Source organism: Cucurbita pepo, chromosome 6 (assembly GCF_057944985.1).
Source record: "Cucurbita pepo subsp. pepo isolate OVF chromosome 6, ASM5794498v1, whole genome shotgun sequence".
NCBI lineage: Eukaryota > Viridiplantae > Streptophyta > Magnoliopsida > Cucurbitales > Cucurbitaceae > Cucurbita > Cucurbita pepo.
Genome location: NC_141803.1, coordinates 3,713,875 through 3,729,702, shown reverse-complemented (window position 1 = coordinate 3,729,702; position 15,828 = coordinate 3,713,875). Strand labels below are relative to the sequence as shown.

General features: G+C 36.8%; 3 protein-coding genes across 8 annotated transcripts; 2 read left to right on the top strand and 1 right to left on the bottom strand.

Moving 5' to 3' along the window:
* Positions 1-155: 155 nt before the first annotated feature.
* Positions 156-3,852, top strand: PTAC6 (plastid transcriptionally active 6). Its single transcript, XM_023679184.2, has 6 exons — positions 156-713; positions 811-879; positions 2,199-2,303; positions 2,897-3,016; positions 3,147-3,236; positions 3,321-3,852. Exons 1-6 carry the CDS (start codon positions 198-200, stop codon positions 3,435-3,437), a joined length of 1,017 nt encoding a protein of 338 aa, XP_023534952.2. The 5' UTR covers positions 156-197; the 3' UTR covers positions 3,438-3,852.
* Positions 3,853-7,990: 4,138 nt separating this feature from the next.
* Positions 7,991-11,000, top strand: LOC111797538 (agamous-like MADS-box protein MADS9). Of its 2 annotated transcripts, none has more exons than XM_023680572.2 (7): positions 7,991-8,234; positions 8,341-8,407; positions 9,176-9,237; positions 9,330-9,429; positions 9,527-9,556; positions 10,017-10,061; positions 10,678-11,000. In XM_023680572.2, exons 1-7 carry the CDS (start codon positions 8,047-8,049, stop codon positions 10,699-10,701), a joined length of 516 nt encoding a protein of 171 aa, XP_023536340.1. In that variant the 5' UTR covers positions 7,991-8,046; the 3' UTR covers positions 10,702-11,000. The 2 variants fall into 2 exon arrangements, with proteins under 2 accessions (XP_023536340.1, XP_023536339.1); XM_023680571.2 differs by having other exon boundaries at positions 7,992-8,234; positions 10,683-11,000.
* A 512-nt stretch (positions 11,001-11,512) lies between these two features.
* Positions 11,513-14,990, bottom strand: LOC111796473 (glutathione S-transferase TCHQD). Of its 5 annotated transcripts, none has more exons than XM_023679100.2 (4): positions 14,830-14,990; positions 14,613-14,712; positions 12,499-12,824; positions 11,513-12,320 (listed from the first exon to the last, which is right to left on the bottom strand). In XM_023679100.2, the coding sequence occupies exons 3-4, from the start codon at positions 12,705-12,707 to the stop codon at positions 11,726-11,728; spliced, it is 804 nt and encodes a 267-aa protein (XP_023534868.1). In that variant the 5' UTR covers positions 12,708-12,824; positions 14,613-14,712; positions 14,830-14,990; the 3' UTR covers positions 11,513-11,725. The 5 variants fall into 5 exon arrangements, with proteins under 5 accessions (XP_023534868.1, XP_023534867.1, XP_023534871.1 ...); XM_023679099.2 differs by having other exon boundaries at positions 12,499-12,798; XM_023679103.2 differs by having other exon boundaries at positions 14,613-14,653; positions 14,830-14,982.
* Positions 14,991-15,828: the final 838 nt, after the last annotated feature.

Genomic DNA, 15,828 nt, shown 5'->3' with positions numbered 1-15,828 from the left:
TTTTTTCCAAGAAATAATAATAATAATAAATAAAAAAAAACAAAGTGGAAGAACAATAATTTTATTTTTCTTTTTTGAAAAAAAAAACACGGATTTTATGTTTTTTTAATAAATATATTATATATAATATTATTTTACTACCTTTTAAAAAAAAATTATCCATCCGACAATATCCATCGACAAACTCCAATCCCGCCATGAACTCCACCGTTTTTCTCCTCTCGTCGCCGTTGCCGCCGGCCACAATCCACCGGCTACGACCTCCTTCCATTTCCGCCGCAAGTTCTCTTCCACACCTCCTTAGTTTGCCCTACCGAAAATCTACTCCCTCTGCATCCCCTCTCTTCGTCCCTAGGAGAAACCCTTTCCGCGTCTTCTCCGATGACGGCGACGGAGATAGCGGCGGCCCCGATGACTACGATATGTACGACGACGAAATGGAAGAAGTCGACAACAAGAAAGATTTCGACATCGAGTACGATACTCTAGCCGCGGCGGCTGCGGCTGCGGCTGCGGGTTCTGAAGGCGTCGGCGACGAGAATATCTCGATTGTGCAGAGCAAAAGCTTCGTATCGACGCAGGGATGGGATTCGGAGATGATCGTGGATTATAGGATAAATGAAGAGGAGTTTCATAAGATTAGTTTGTTGCACTGTGATTTCTTCATTAGGAAGCCGCCGGATCCTGACAACGATGTTTATGATTTCAGAGAGGTTAGTGGCTGTTTTGCGTAATTCAATTCAATTCTTGCTTTCGCAGATTCATATGATAGTTGAAATAATTATTCGTTGATGTGTATTGTGGCTGTAGATGTATGTTACTCCTCCTGACACAGATGTTTATGCTATCCCCAAAGTTCTTGCTCCAATGCCTCAGAAGGTACCATTCTTTGTGTTCATATACATCAAGAACATGTAAACTGTCTATTTTGGTCCTGAATTTTGGATTAGAAGACTATTTGAACCAGTTTCATTACTGATTAGCAAATTATTCATCAGAAACCTGGGATGTTCATTTAGCCAGTCAACAAATGTTTACATTCGTTTATGTAACAGCTTAAGCCCACCGCTAGTGGATATTGTCCTCTTTGGGCTTTCCCTTTCGGGATTTCTCTTTTAAAACGCGTTTTCTAGGGAGTGGTTTCCACACCCTTGTAAAGAAGGTTTCGTTTTCCTCCCAAACCGATGTAGGATCTCACAATCCACCCGATTCAGGGCCCAACGTCCTCGTTGACACTCGTTTCCTTCTCCAATCGATGTGGGACCCCCCAATCCACCTCCCTTTGGGGTTTAGTGTCCTTGCTGGCACACTGCCTTGTGTCTACCCCCTCGCCTCGTGTGTCTTTGTTGGCACACTGCCTCGTGTCCACCCCCTTCGGGACTCAGCCTCCACGCTGGCACATTGCCTGGTGTCTGGCTCTGGTACTATTTGTAACGACCCAAGCTCACTGCTAGCGATATTGTCCTCTTTGGGCTTTCCCTTCTAGGCTTTCTCTCAAGTTTTTAAAACGCGGCTGCTAGTGGTTTCCACACCCTTATGAAGAATGTTTCGTTCTCTTCCCCAACCGATGTGAGGTCTCACAATCCATCCCTTTCAGGAGCCAGTGTCCTCGCTGACACTCGTTCCCTTCTCCAATCGACCCCCAACCCACCCCCTTCAGGGCCCAGTGTCCTTGTTGACACACCGCCTCGTGTCTACCCCCTCTCGCCTCGTGTGTTCCTGTTAGCATACCGTATCGTATCCATCCTCTTTGGGGCTTAGCCTCCTCGCTGGCATATCGCCTGGTGTCTGACTCTGATATCAATTGTAACAACCCAAACCTACCGCTAGCAAATATTCTCCTCTTTGGACTTTTCCCGTCAGGCTTTTCCTCAAGGTTTTAAAACGAGATTGCTAGGGAGAGGTTTACACACTCCCATAAAGGATGTTTCGTTCTCCTCTCCAACCAATGTGAGATCTCACCGTTTATGTTTTTGTTAAATGATTGTTGAAAAAATTGTCAGTTAATTTCTTGGAAAGATTCGCGACTAAAACGGACTTGTTGTAGATTAAGGGACCTAAACATAACTTCTAAAAGTTTAGAGATCATTATGGAACAAACATCATAGTTCAAGTACTAAAATAGGATTTCAAAGATATTTTGATGCATAAGGATTGATTTTATTTGTTTATGGTCTTGCTTTTCTTCACAACTGCAGTATATTAGATGCGCTCAGAGTGATTATGGATGCTACAATGTCACAGAACCACCCATTGATGCACCTAGAGATCCATTATACAAGTCTGAGAAGGAGGTTCTTAAGGTAAGGGTACACTCAGGGCTTTGGTATTTGTTCACTCTTTTCTTGATTTCTAGAGGAAATGATGAATGATAATTTCAAATGGGATTCTACCATACTTCATTATTTCATTGACTCAGGGCTATGTATATTGAAGATTATAGGAATGCAGTTAGTTGACATTTCTTTGTAAATCGGAGTATGGGGTTTCCGATAGAATATTAGAATAGAAGTAGTCGGTAGGACATGAGAAATGCTGCTCGTAGACTCAGTAATGGTAACAACCCAAGCCCACCGCTAGTAGATATTGTCCACTTTGGGCTTCCCCTTCTGGGCTTCCCTTCAAGGTTTTTAAAACACTTCTGCTAGGAGAACGAAGCATTCTTTATAAGGGTGTGGAAACCTCTCCCCAGCAGACGCGTTCTAAAAACCTCGAGAGGAAACTCGAAAGGGAAAACTCAAAGAGGATAATATCTGCTAGGGGTGGACTTGGGCGGTTACAATAATGCACGAAAGTCAAGTTTATATGCTCGTGATTATCCTTATGTTATCTGTCAGGGATGGGAATGTGACAGATTTAAGGACTTTTGTGTGAGCAATTCGTTTCTCTTTTGCAGGTATTCTTGACGAAGCACTTCAGAAACCGAAGGCTAGGTGACCCGGAATTCGTCCTAGACTTCGAGGAAATATATGTGATCGATTCAAAAACTAAGTCAATCACCAGGGCTAAAGTCTTGGTAAGACTCTTTGTTCTTGGGTTCTCCACTGTTTCGACGATAAGTTCAAAACTCGAGGTCGAAGAGTAGTTTTCAGGCTGCTTCCTATCTGTTAAAGTAGCTTAAAATACTTCCCTTTGCTCTCATGTAGGTCACAGTTCCAGGTGGACGAGCTAGGGACAGGAGAAGCGACTTACTTGTCGTTCGGGATAATGGGAACTCTTTCAAGATTATCCATTCGGTATCGGTTTCTTATCTACCTGATTTCTATAGCATTCTCTGCTCTGTTTTTTGCTTAATCCCCTGTACTTTTGATGCAATATAGAGCGAACGAGATGATCCGACCACGGTGATAGAGAAGGAAGAGTGGACGAAAACTAGACAAGATATGGAGAGACATCTTAGAAAGCTAAGGGACTTCAGCATTTCAAATTGGTTTTAAACAACCATGCAAAAGTTATTGTTTTGAAGTTTAAAGGTTGACATGAACGAGACATCCAGATTACCTGTCACAACGTTTCTCTCGTGCGAGTTCTCGACAGATCTCCTGCTCCATGCCCTCGTGATAGGTAATGTTTTCGGTTACGGCTAGTTACTTACACTTGCAATGATTGATCTTTCGGGTTCGTTCTACTCACTTTCGTTCTTCGTCATCGTTAATCTAGGAAAGCTAGCTTTTTATAGATTTGTAATGCTTAGAAAAGAAAAAATGGTTGCATCTTTGGGCTGTTTGCTGCAGTTGTCGGTTCTGTTTTGATTAACCATTGTAAGAAATTTTTGAATTCTTGTGTTATATGAGGTTAGAACTGCGGTGAACTGATGCAATTTGAAGCAAAGAAACATTCATAACTGTCCAATGGTCTATAGCTTTCAGTGATGGTATTTTTCGATTATAAGGCGAGACCCTGTGTGAAAACTTCTCTCTGATAGACGCGTTTTATAACATTGAGGGGAAGATCTTGTAAGGAATGTCTAAAGATGACAATATCTGCTAGCGATGAGCTTAAACTGTTACAAATGGTATTAGAGCTAGACACTGGATGGTGTACAAGTGAGGACGCTGGCCCCCAAGGGGGTGGATTATGAGATCTCACATCGGTTTGAGAGGGGAACGAAACATTTCTTATAAGAATGTGGAAACTTCTCTTTAGTAGAAGCGTTTTAAAACTTCAAGGGGAAGCCCTCGAAGGGAAAGTCTAAAGAGGACAATATCTGCTAGCGATGAGTTTGAGCTGTTACAAATGGTTCTAGAGGCAAACATTGGACGGGTGTGCCAGTGAGGACGTTGGCCCCTAAGGGGGTGGATTGTGAGATCCCACATCGGTCAGAGAGGGGGAACGAAACATTCCATACAAGGGTGTGGAAACCTCTCCTGAAGAGAAGCGTTTTAAAACTTCAAGGGGAAACCCTTGAAGGGAAAGTCTGTCAGCGATGGGCTTAGGCTGTTGCACCCTTCGTAGCGCTCGGGTTTGTTAAGATATAACCTATGGTAAAATATTAGCAGCTTGAACGTCTATCCTCAAAGGAAGGAGTAATGACGAGGGGGTCGAGAAACTCGCTCAATAATGAAATTTATGATTGTTTAGACACATTTATGAAGTCTAATAAAGGCTCGTTTATTTTGTTTAATTTGAAACACAAACAATTAGTGATGACGCCAATAGCCCAACTTATCAAGAGTACGACCTAGCTTTAATAGGCCTTGTGAGGTCACAGTTGAACCAAAAATAATAAATACATAAATTTAAGATCGAATTTATTTTTTAATTACTTCAAAAAGTATTTTGTGTGCAAATTTTTGTTCGTAAGCATCAACGTCAAGCAATCTCACTTTTTCGGCCTAAAAATTGCATTATTGGAACGTTAGGTGGTTCGAGATTCAGGGTGTTGTCACTATAACCGAACATGGGAGGAAGATCATTTATACCGACCGAACATGGGAGGAAGATCATTTATACCGATATTGACAAATCGTGATGTCCCACATTCGTTGGGGAGAGAACAAAACACCATTTATAAAAGTGTGAAAACCTTCCACCAGTAGATGCGTTTTAAAGCCTTGAGGGGAAGCTCGAAAGGAAAAGCCCAAAGAGGACAATATTTGCTAGTGGTGGATCTGGGTCGTTATAAGATCAGTTTTCGGACAATTGGTATACTTGAAGAATTCCAATAGTTATGTATTAACGTTCTAGCAAAAACACTTGTTTGCAGTAAAAATATCAAGTTCACGGGAGTAAATTTTAGCTAACTGTTGTTACGCTTAATTAAGATAGTAAATTACACGTTTAATCCATAAATTTTTTAAATTTAAGTTAAATGGATAATTTAATTTTAAAAGGTATCTAATGACGTCTACCCTTTTAGGTTTAATAGAGACAAGTTTATAATTATTTATTTATTTTATATTTAATTAGTCATCAAAATTATAATTTTATATTGATGTATTTAATTTTTTTTTTAATTTATTAGCTTATCGAAAATTTAATATCATACACAAATTTTAATTTTATATTTAATAGATTTTATTTTTTAATATGTTGAGGACCCAATTGCAAAATATGAATTTCATAGGCCAAACATATAATTTAACCAAAATCACGGGTTTATTGGAAAAATCTTGGGAGACAACCCAAAATTTCGAGTTAATTAGGTTGATGATCGGAGCCATCAAAATAGAGTTGTCCTTTAAAAAAAGTATTTAATTTATTTATTTTTACCGATCAACGATACATATTACATTAATATTAAAATTTCATAAAATTCAAATATCAAACATTTACCAGTCATAATACATCACTGACATCAGTTACAAATGTTAAATATTCTAAATCTTTTAAAACATAAGATCTAGTTGACTTGGGGTTAACTCTATTTACGAGTTGGTTAGGTTGACCCGACCAAAAAAAAATGTCAACCTGCAAACAACGGAACCAAATTTTCTATTTTTATAAAAATCCAACCCAACCCAAACCGAAAACAAAATCTAAGCCAACCCAATCTTTATGGTTTGGGTTCGAATAGTTCGAGTTGATCCGATTATCGAGCCGTATAAATTCGAGCATTAACATAATGGATAAGATACTAATCATCACTCTAAAAGTCAGCCTCGAGAGTATAATCTACTCGGCTTTTCAAAAGCACGAGGAAAACAATACATTCTCCATTATATTCCATATCGAAAATCTGAATTCAAGAATATGAGCATCTATCTAAAGCAAAACCCTAATTTAAAAAAGGTAATGAAATTACCAAAATGTACAAATTGCAGCCTCATTTCACCAAAATGCCAGGGGAAAAGGGTATCTAAAGCAAACCCTAATTTTTATTTTTAATTTTTTTTTAATTTATTAATTAAAAACAAGAAATAAATAAACCCATGAAATTGAGAAAATTGAAGGTGTTGATTAGATTGATTGTGATTTGTTGGTTAAAAGAATGGGTTAGGGTTAGGGTTAGGGTTAGGGTTAGGGTTAGGGTTAGGGTTTGAAGGGCTTTCAAAAATCCAGTTTTGACTGTGAATTCATTATTTCTTTCTCTTTTTTATGTTAAAAAGTGACTTAGAAAATGGTTTGTCCCCTTTGCCATTTTGGCTCATGTTCTTTCCCCATCTCTTTCTTCACCCAAAAACCCTTTTGATTCTTTGATTTGATGGTTAAGATTTGTTCTCATCACTTATCCTATGCTGTGAGCTTGACACCTGTCCTTTTAGGGCATCCCCTTTAAACCCTTTTGTTTTCTTTCCAAATACTTCCCTAATACTAACCCTAGATTAGGTGTATGTTCACACGGTCGATGTCACGAACATAGCTCAATTAGTTAAAGTCTTATAACCCTAGTTAGAACAAAAAGTTTGTTAGTCTAAACATCTATAGCTTAATGGATGAGATACTCGTTCGTTGCCGTTCCTACGATCGAGGATTGGTTGATCTCTAATCTTGTGTTTTATTGCATCAATAAAATACGTGGCCAAAACATGTAAGGATTGGTGTAGTTACTCATAGGGACATATTGTAACAGCCCAAGCCCACTGTTAGTAGATATTGTCTGTTTTGACTTGTTACGTATTGTCGTCAGCCTTACAGTTTTAAAACGTGTCTACTAGGGAGAAGTTTCCACACCCTTATAAGGATTCTTCATTCCCCTCCTCAACCGATGTGGGATCTTTCAATCCCTCCCCCTTAGAGGCCTAGCATCCTCGCTGACACATGGCTCAGTGTCTAGCTCTGATACCATTTGTAACAACCCAAGCCCACTGTTAGCAAATATTGTCCGCTTTGACCCATTACGTATTGCCATCAGCCTCATAGTTTTAAGACATATCTACTAAGGAGAAGTTTCCAGACCCTTATAAGGATTCTTCGTCCCCATCTCCAACCTATGTGGGATCTCACAATCTACCCCTTTAGGGGTCAACATCCTCTCTAGCACACGACTTAGTGTCTAGCTCTGATACCATTTGTAATAGCACAAGCCCACTACTAGCATATATGGTACGCTTTGGCCCATCACATATCACCATCATCCTCACTATTTTAAAACTAGGGAGAAGTTTCTACACCCTTGAATGTTTTTTCCACTCTCTAACCGATGTGAGATCTCACACATATCAATCCTCTCGAGTCTCGTCCAGATCAATCCAATCTCCGTGAATGAAAATAAAGACATCTAATACAATAAAACAAGCAACCCATATAATCAAACTTGAATGAATAGATTTGAAAGAAAGGATTAGCCAAGTTCTTGATGCAAAGTAACAAAAGTGAAAGAAATGGATGAAACCCAATGGTCAATAACATGCAACAAGAGGAATTAAATGAAGATTAAAGCCAACAAACATGACCCAAAAATCAATAATCCCTTACAATTTTGGCAGTTGGCTTGGGGTTGTCACAAACCCATAAACAAGCACTCATGTTCTGTATGATTTAGAAAGTTCTTAAGCTTCCAAACCCAATATAGAATACCCCTTTAATTAAACCCTCTTTCAATGCCTACCTTTTCCCACTCCCATTTCCACTCCCTTAGCTCAAGAACACAAGAACAAAGAACAAATGGGAAGGGGAAAGATTGAAATCAAGAGGATTGAGAACTCAAGCAACAGGCAAGTGACCTATTCAAAGAGAAGAAATGGTATCATCAAGAAGGCCAAAGAGATCACTGTTCTTTGTGATGCTCAAGTTTCTCTTGTGGTGTTTGCTAGCTCTGGCAAAATGCATGAGTATTGTAGCCCTTCTACACCGTAAGTGATATCAATAACATACTCAAATCATTGAATTTTTGTTCATATTTCTTGATTTTGCATCAAATAATCTCATGTTTTTGTGTGTTTTTTTTTTGTTGACAAGGTTGATTGATATCTTGGATAAGTATCATAAGCAATCGGGGAAGAGGCTGTGGGATGCTAAACATGAGGTATCTCTCTCTCTCTAGCTTTCTCTCTCCTCATGAACTTGAAGATCTAAGCTTTTTGATAGGGAAATCAAACCCTAGAAGAAAATTTGGAACATGGGTTTTGTTTATATTCATAAATCATTGGTGGGTTTCATTTTATTTTGCCAAAATCATGTTAGAAAATCTTGGATTTGAAATCTATGAACTGATCTAAAAATGGGTTCTTTTCTTTCTTCATGATTTATGTGAATATATTGCATAGAAAAGGAAAGTTGAAACTAAGAGAAGTATTTTTCAGCTGAAAACACAAAAAAAAAAAAAAAAAACATCCTTTCATAGAGATCTATTGTCACAAAACTCGAACGAACCCGAACAAACCCAGAAGCTTAAGCTAATAGATCGAGATATCTTGAGTCTTCTTTTATTCGATCGAGTATTGTAATTTGCATTTGTTGGATCAAAGGGGAATGATCATGAGTTTATAGTCAATGAATACTATTTCCATTCGTGAGAGGCCTTTTAAGAAGTCCAAAGCAAAGCGATGAGCTTATGCTCAGAGTCACAATATCATACCATTGTGGAGAGTCGTGTTCAACTAACATGGTATCAGAGCCATGCTCTAAACTTAGTCATGTCAATAGAATACTCAAATGTCGAACAAAAAATGAGTCGAGTCTCGATTAAGGGGAAGCATACTTTGTTCGAGGGGAGGTGTTCGGGTATTGTATTAAATCATCGTAAATTTAAATAAAAATGTTTAATTGTTTTTTATGTTTGAAAAAATTACAGAATTTAAGCAATGAAATGGATAGGGTTAAGAAAGAAAATGACAACATGCAGATTGAGCTCAGGTAATATTATAAATATATGATTTTATTTATTTATTTATTTTAGAATTATAATTTTGATAAATAATAATATATAATTTATGAAAAAAAAATAGGCGTTTGAGAGGAGAAGATATAACATCTTTGAACTACAAGGAGCTAATGGCTCTTGAAGAAGCCCTTGAAAATGGCCTTACTGGTGTTCGTGAGAAGCAGGTTTTTCTAATTTTTATTTTTTTTTAAATTTAATTTCATTATTAATTTGATTATTAATTAATTAATTTTTTTTTTTTACTGTTTGGTAATTATACAGTCGGAGCTCATGAAGATGATGAGGACAAATGTACGTATATATATATATATATATTTATTTATTTTCTTTTAATTTTCTTTAATTTTGATATTCTTTTATGATTTTTCGGTATAGAAAATGCAAAAAAAAAAAAAAAAAAAAAAAAAAAAAAAAAAAAAAAAATATATATATATATATATATATATATATATAGGTTTATTTAAAAAAAAAAAAATCCAATTTTTTACTTAAATTTGCTTTAGAGATTTTATAATTATATAAATAAAAACATAAATTATCATTTTTGCTTATAAAATGCATATTAAAATAAAAAATATTTACAATTTTAGATATTTAATTTCAAAAACTAGGTTTCATATAAAGAAATAATTCAAATATAATTGAATTTTTTCTGACAAAATTATTATTAAAAATTAAATTAAATGTATTTGGATATTAATATTTTGTGATGTATAAATAATATTAATATTCTTGTTTGAATGTTTTGTAGGAAAGAATGATGGAAGAAGAGAACAAGCGCCTCAATTATGAGCTGGTAAATTTATTTATTTAATTTCTAATATTCCCATTTAATTAAAGTATATTTTATTTGCTTTTTTAAACCTATTTAATATTATATATGACTGTCTAATATTTCAAAATTATATTTTAAAAATTAAAAATTATAAAGATTTTCAAAATTTTTATTTAAATTCTTTAAATTTTAATTTTTTTTTCTATTACGATTTTAAGTCCGGTAGGGTTTATACTTTAAATTTTCGTTCATTTTAGTCGGTATACTTACAAAACATCCGTCTTGTTTTTGTATTTTTTAAAAATGACCATTTTAACCCTTTAGTATTTTTAATTCCTTTCAATCAAAGTTTTCGTACAAAATTTCAGTCATAAAAGGGTTTTAGTTATAAAATTTCGGTTAAAAATTTGCAAACACGGGTTCAAAAGCACAGTGACGTAAATTGTAAAAACCCATGTCCGAGATTCAGATAAGGATTCGGAATCAGGGTGAAGTAAATAACGTAACCCTGTTGAGGGAGACGCAGGAGAATGTCGGGACTATCTGAATTTTGAATCTGGAACACGGGTCGTTATAGTAGATAAACGGGTTTATATCTAAGTTTTGAATAATTGTGTTGATTGGATGATGTTTAAAGTGCAGTACCAAAAGGAGATGGTAGCAATGGGAGATGGTGTGGATAATGGATATAATCAAAGGATGAGAGATTTCAATTCTCAAATGCCCTTTGCGTTCAGAGTGCAGCCCATTCAGCCAAACCTACAAGAAAGGAACAATTAATCATGTTTTATATCATATATATCATATATATATCATATGTTATATTATATTATATGCTTTTGGAGTCTAAACTCTTTATGAAGTCTTGGATTTTAATTATATGTAAAACTTTGGGTTAAATTTTATGATATGATCTGAACTTTTAATACTGTTATGGTAAGCATATTATTATTATTATTATATATTATGCTCAACATTTTTAGTGTATTTTATTCGAAAAAATAATTAAACTGAAATTCACGAAGGGAAGATAACCAAAATCTATAAAACTATAAGAATTTTGACTTCGGGTGGCACGAGAAATTGACGGGGAGACATTTCTAAATCGTCGGAAAACGTTTGACCGACACTGTTTTTGCATGGGGCGTGAGCGCTTGGGAGAAACTCTCTCAACCCGAATGAAAGAAAATGAATTTTTTTTTTTTTTTTTGAAAAAATTTGTAATACTGAAAGTATCGAGAGAAATTTTAAATTTTCAGATAAACTTTTTCAATAGTTTTGTGGGGTTAACATGAATGTTGACCTAGAGCCGTTGAGAAAACTCTCTCAATCCGAACGATAGGGAAGTTATAAATTTGTCGATAAAAGTCCTACCAACACAGTTTCTCGTGTTGGCATGAAAGTCAACGTCGACCTGAAGCTGTTGGGAGAAACTCACTATACCCAAACGACCGAAAAGGGCAAAAAGGTAATTTTGATTAATTGTTTTAATACCATTTTATTAAGGAATCCAAATGAATTCAAAATAAAACAAACACACAGCACACTTGATGAAACATAACAAAAAGGGAGGTAAAAGAAAAAAAAAGGCAATAAATACATACAATTTTACCATTTTACCCCTATAATCCCTCCCTCAAATGTACAAAATATAAACATTTTCATGACTTTTTAGTCTTTTCCCATCAATATCTCCTCAGCAAGGTTCTGATATGAACAAAACACCAAGTTTTCAGAAGTGTTTTATGCTTTCTCCATCCATTGAAGTACTTCCCAATCACCTTCTTGTAGCTTGGTCTCTGCTGCACCAACATCCAATACTCTGCAATGTTCGGTCTGCTACCGATGTACTCGTCGGCCAGCTTCAACAGAACGAGCCGAGCCAGCACGGGTATGAACACGGCATCGGCCATGGTAAACTCTTCCCCTACCAAGTAAGACGTTTGGCCTAGTTTCGACTCGATTTCATCAAGAAGTGCAACTAGATGTTCCGTGCTTTGTTTGATAACGGTTTTGTTTTTCAATTTGTCTTCAGTCTCGTATGCTTCTCGGAGCTTATGATGGTAAGTAGCAGCCATTTCGGGAGTTTCGGCCATCCGAGCGATCACTACCCGCCTTCTAAATTTGGTAACAGCGAGACGGTACTTCTCGGGGATGTGGGCAAGAGTGAAAAATTTTGGATTCCATTCTTGTATCTTATGCATCCATTCAACAACTTCTCGACTACTCGGCATTACGTCATCGATCCCCGAGGAGACAATGGCAATTCTTTCTATATACCTGAACAGAGTTTGATATCAGTACATTAGAGCTATACAACCGAGTTTTCGACTCCGTAAAAGACAAAAAGTTTAGCTTTAAGAAACAAAACTACTCCCGAGAGCGTCGATACAATCGAATGAAGCATACGAAAATTGCACGATGAAAGGGTAAGAACAAAGGACTAAGCAAGACATACTGAATTATCTCGATGGTGTCGAAAATGACATGGGAACCGTTTTGAAAGACGGGAAGTTTTGCATTTGAGTTCATCTTGAAGAACGAGGCGTCCATGTTCTTCGCCGTGATAGGATTGACATGAAACGACGTGTAATCGATGCCTTGCTCTTCCAAGGCGAGTCTCACCTTCTGGCTGTTCAATGAGAACGGATGATGATATAGCTGCATTGCTTAGTTACTAACATCAGCTTTAGTTGTGAAATATCGAGTGTACGTCGGTATTGCCTCTTGGTTTATCGCTTATGAAATCACGTCGGATCTGCAGGAAACGATTAAGCGATAAGCCTGCAATGAACGTAACTGAAAACAATCGGTATCAACCACGATTACTCGTGTTTTTTCCAAAAGACAACTCGATTTCCCGAAAAAAGACAAACGATGAATATCAGACGAGGAATTCATGGAGTCATAGATCAATGAAGCTTCAATCCATATACAAAAAGGAAATTGATTGTAACGGCCGAAGCCTACCGTTAGCAGATATTGTCCGTTTTGGCCCTTTATGCATCGTCGTCAGCCTCAGTTTTAAAACGTGTCTAGCCGGGAGAGTTTCCACCCCCTTATAAGGAATGTTTCTTTGAGATCCCACATTGGTTGGAGAGGGAAACGAAACATTTCTTATAAGAGTGTGAAAATCTCTCCCGAGTAGACACGTTTTAAAATTGTGAGTCTGACGACGATACGTAATGGACAAAAAGGATAATATCTGTTAGCGGTGGACTTGGACTGTTACAGTTTTATTCCCCTCTCCAATTGATGTGGAATCTCATAATCCACCCCCCTTTGGGAGCCCAGCGTCCTCACTAGCATACAGCCCGGTGTCTGGCTCTAATACTATTTGTAACAGCCCAAGCCCACCGCTAGTAGACTTGTCCGTTTTTGCCCATTACGCATCGTCGTCAGCCTCACGGTTTTAAAACACGTCTACTAGGGAAAGATTTTCACACCCTTAAAAGGAATGTTTCGTTCCCCTTTCCAATAGATGTGGGATCTCACACCGATACACTGAGAAGCAAGAAAAACCCGAACCAATCCAGCTTACCCTTCACAATGTCTAAGCAAAAGGCCAAAAGGGAAGCGACTCGAGATGTCAAATTTTCAAAAATATCCAACACCAAAGCTCTTCAATAAGAATAACATCTTATTCTTCTAGTTTTAATTGCACAAGGTGAACATAAACAACCCTTTTATAGTCAAAACTACCCTATGAGCAGCCCAAGCCCACCGCTAGCCCACCGCTAGCAGATATTGTCATCTTTGCACTTTCCCTTTCGGCCTTCCCCTCAAGGTTTTTAAAACGCGTCTGCTAGAAGAGGTTTCCACACCCTTATAAAGAATGCTTCGTTCTCCTCCCCAACCGACTTCTCTGACTTTGACTGAACATACTGCCCGAAAAACGACCAGTCAAAGGAATTGGGTCACATTTTATTCATTCACATGGGTGAAAATCCGCCACTCATTTGGCAACGCCAGATTTTCTCGCTAAGGTCAGCCTAAGCTTAAAGTAAAGGAACGACCCTATTCCAGTATTGGAGGAAGCATGACATAGAAAGCATAGTATGTCATGGGTCGTAGGGAAGAGGTAAGACATGTACATGAAAGCAAGCGACAGCCGAGCCCCTAGGGGTGTCCACGGATAAACCACTCCAAAGTGATAATGTCTCAAAACAAGGAAGAGTATTGGAAATGAACGGAGAAGTGGTGGAACGTGCAAAACCACATATTGGATCACTCCAATGCAGCACGAAGCCGCTGACACCGAGTCGGCTCCTATGCCGCTAGCTACTTGGTCCCCCAACACGGTGGAGGTTCCGTAGCGCGTCATAAGCACCAAGCTAAGCTTCCATTACTAGCATTTCAAGCCATCACAGAATTGCACACAATTTACAACAACAAAAGCTCCAAAACGCATGCCAAAACGAAAAATTACAGAAGAACATCACAAACAAATTTCAGAAAACACTCCAAAATCAACCAAATCAAGACCCAAATAAGAACATCTCCAGAATCAGATTCCAACACCTATGAATCTATCAGAAACAACGAACCAGAATGAGAACAATTAGCACATACCTCAAACAAGAGACCCAGAAACCATCCAGTTCTTCACAATCCTGAAGAACAAGAAGAACAAAAGGCAATAAAGACACACAGGCCTTTATAGATTCGTGGGCTGAAAAGAAAACCCCATGAACACTTTAATCAAGGTTTCAATACAGAAAGAGCTCAAAACCCCATTAAAGGGTGAATCCAAAAGGGAAAATAAAGAGGGAAAGAGATTGATAGTTACCATTGAAGGGCTCGCAAATTGGCACATAGGTTACTGCTCAGCAGATGGATAAAGCACAGAAAAGGGGTCGAAAGGCATCGATGATGTCTTTTGGAACCGCCGCTCTCGAGTGGATACTCATTGTTCGTATCATTATTCTAATAAGCTGGAAGCTAGGTGACAGCCAGGTAACGATATACTTATTGATTGTTGTAAAATAATTCCAAGAATATAATTAAATGAAAAGGAATTTGAATATTCATATATTTTAATATCCGATCTTTCGTATTTGTTCTAGAGACAAGGATTTAATAATTTAAAAAATATTTTAAATAAAAACAAAGAAATTATGAATTTAAATAAGTTAGTAATTTAATATTTTGAATTTTCATTAGAAAAACAACCACACTTTAATTTTATACTTAAAAATAATAAATGTTCTAAAATAGTATTAATCCTTTTAACTATGAGATTTAACTATTCAAATGTGTTTGTTTAACCATCTTAAGGTATATGCTAGAAGCACGAGCCCGGAGAATAAAATAGTATTAGAGGCGTTCATTTATTTAGAGTAGTTTTTTTTATTATAATTTCCTCGAACCATTATAATTAAAATTATTTATTTAGAATCTTTTTAAAAATAGAATTATAATTATGGTTGACAATAAATGTAAAAAAAAAAAAAAAAAAAAAAAAAAAATTCTCGGACGGAATCTCCATCCCTACAAAATTAATTAAAAGTTTTCATAGGAATAAGGATTGAAATAAATGATAGAGATAGGAAGCCTTCTTCTTCCACAACCCGTGGACATCTTCTCTAGACAAGATCTATACCTTTCACAACCTTGTGGAGAGGGAAACTCGAACACTACAAAAATTAATTAAGTTTCATAGGAATAAATATTGAAATAAATGATAGAGATAGAGATCGGAAGTCTTCCCCATCCACAACCCCATAGACATCTCTAGACGAGATATATATCTTTCACAACCTCATGGACATCTCTAGATAAGATCTGT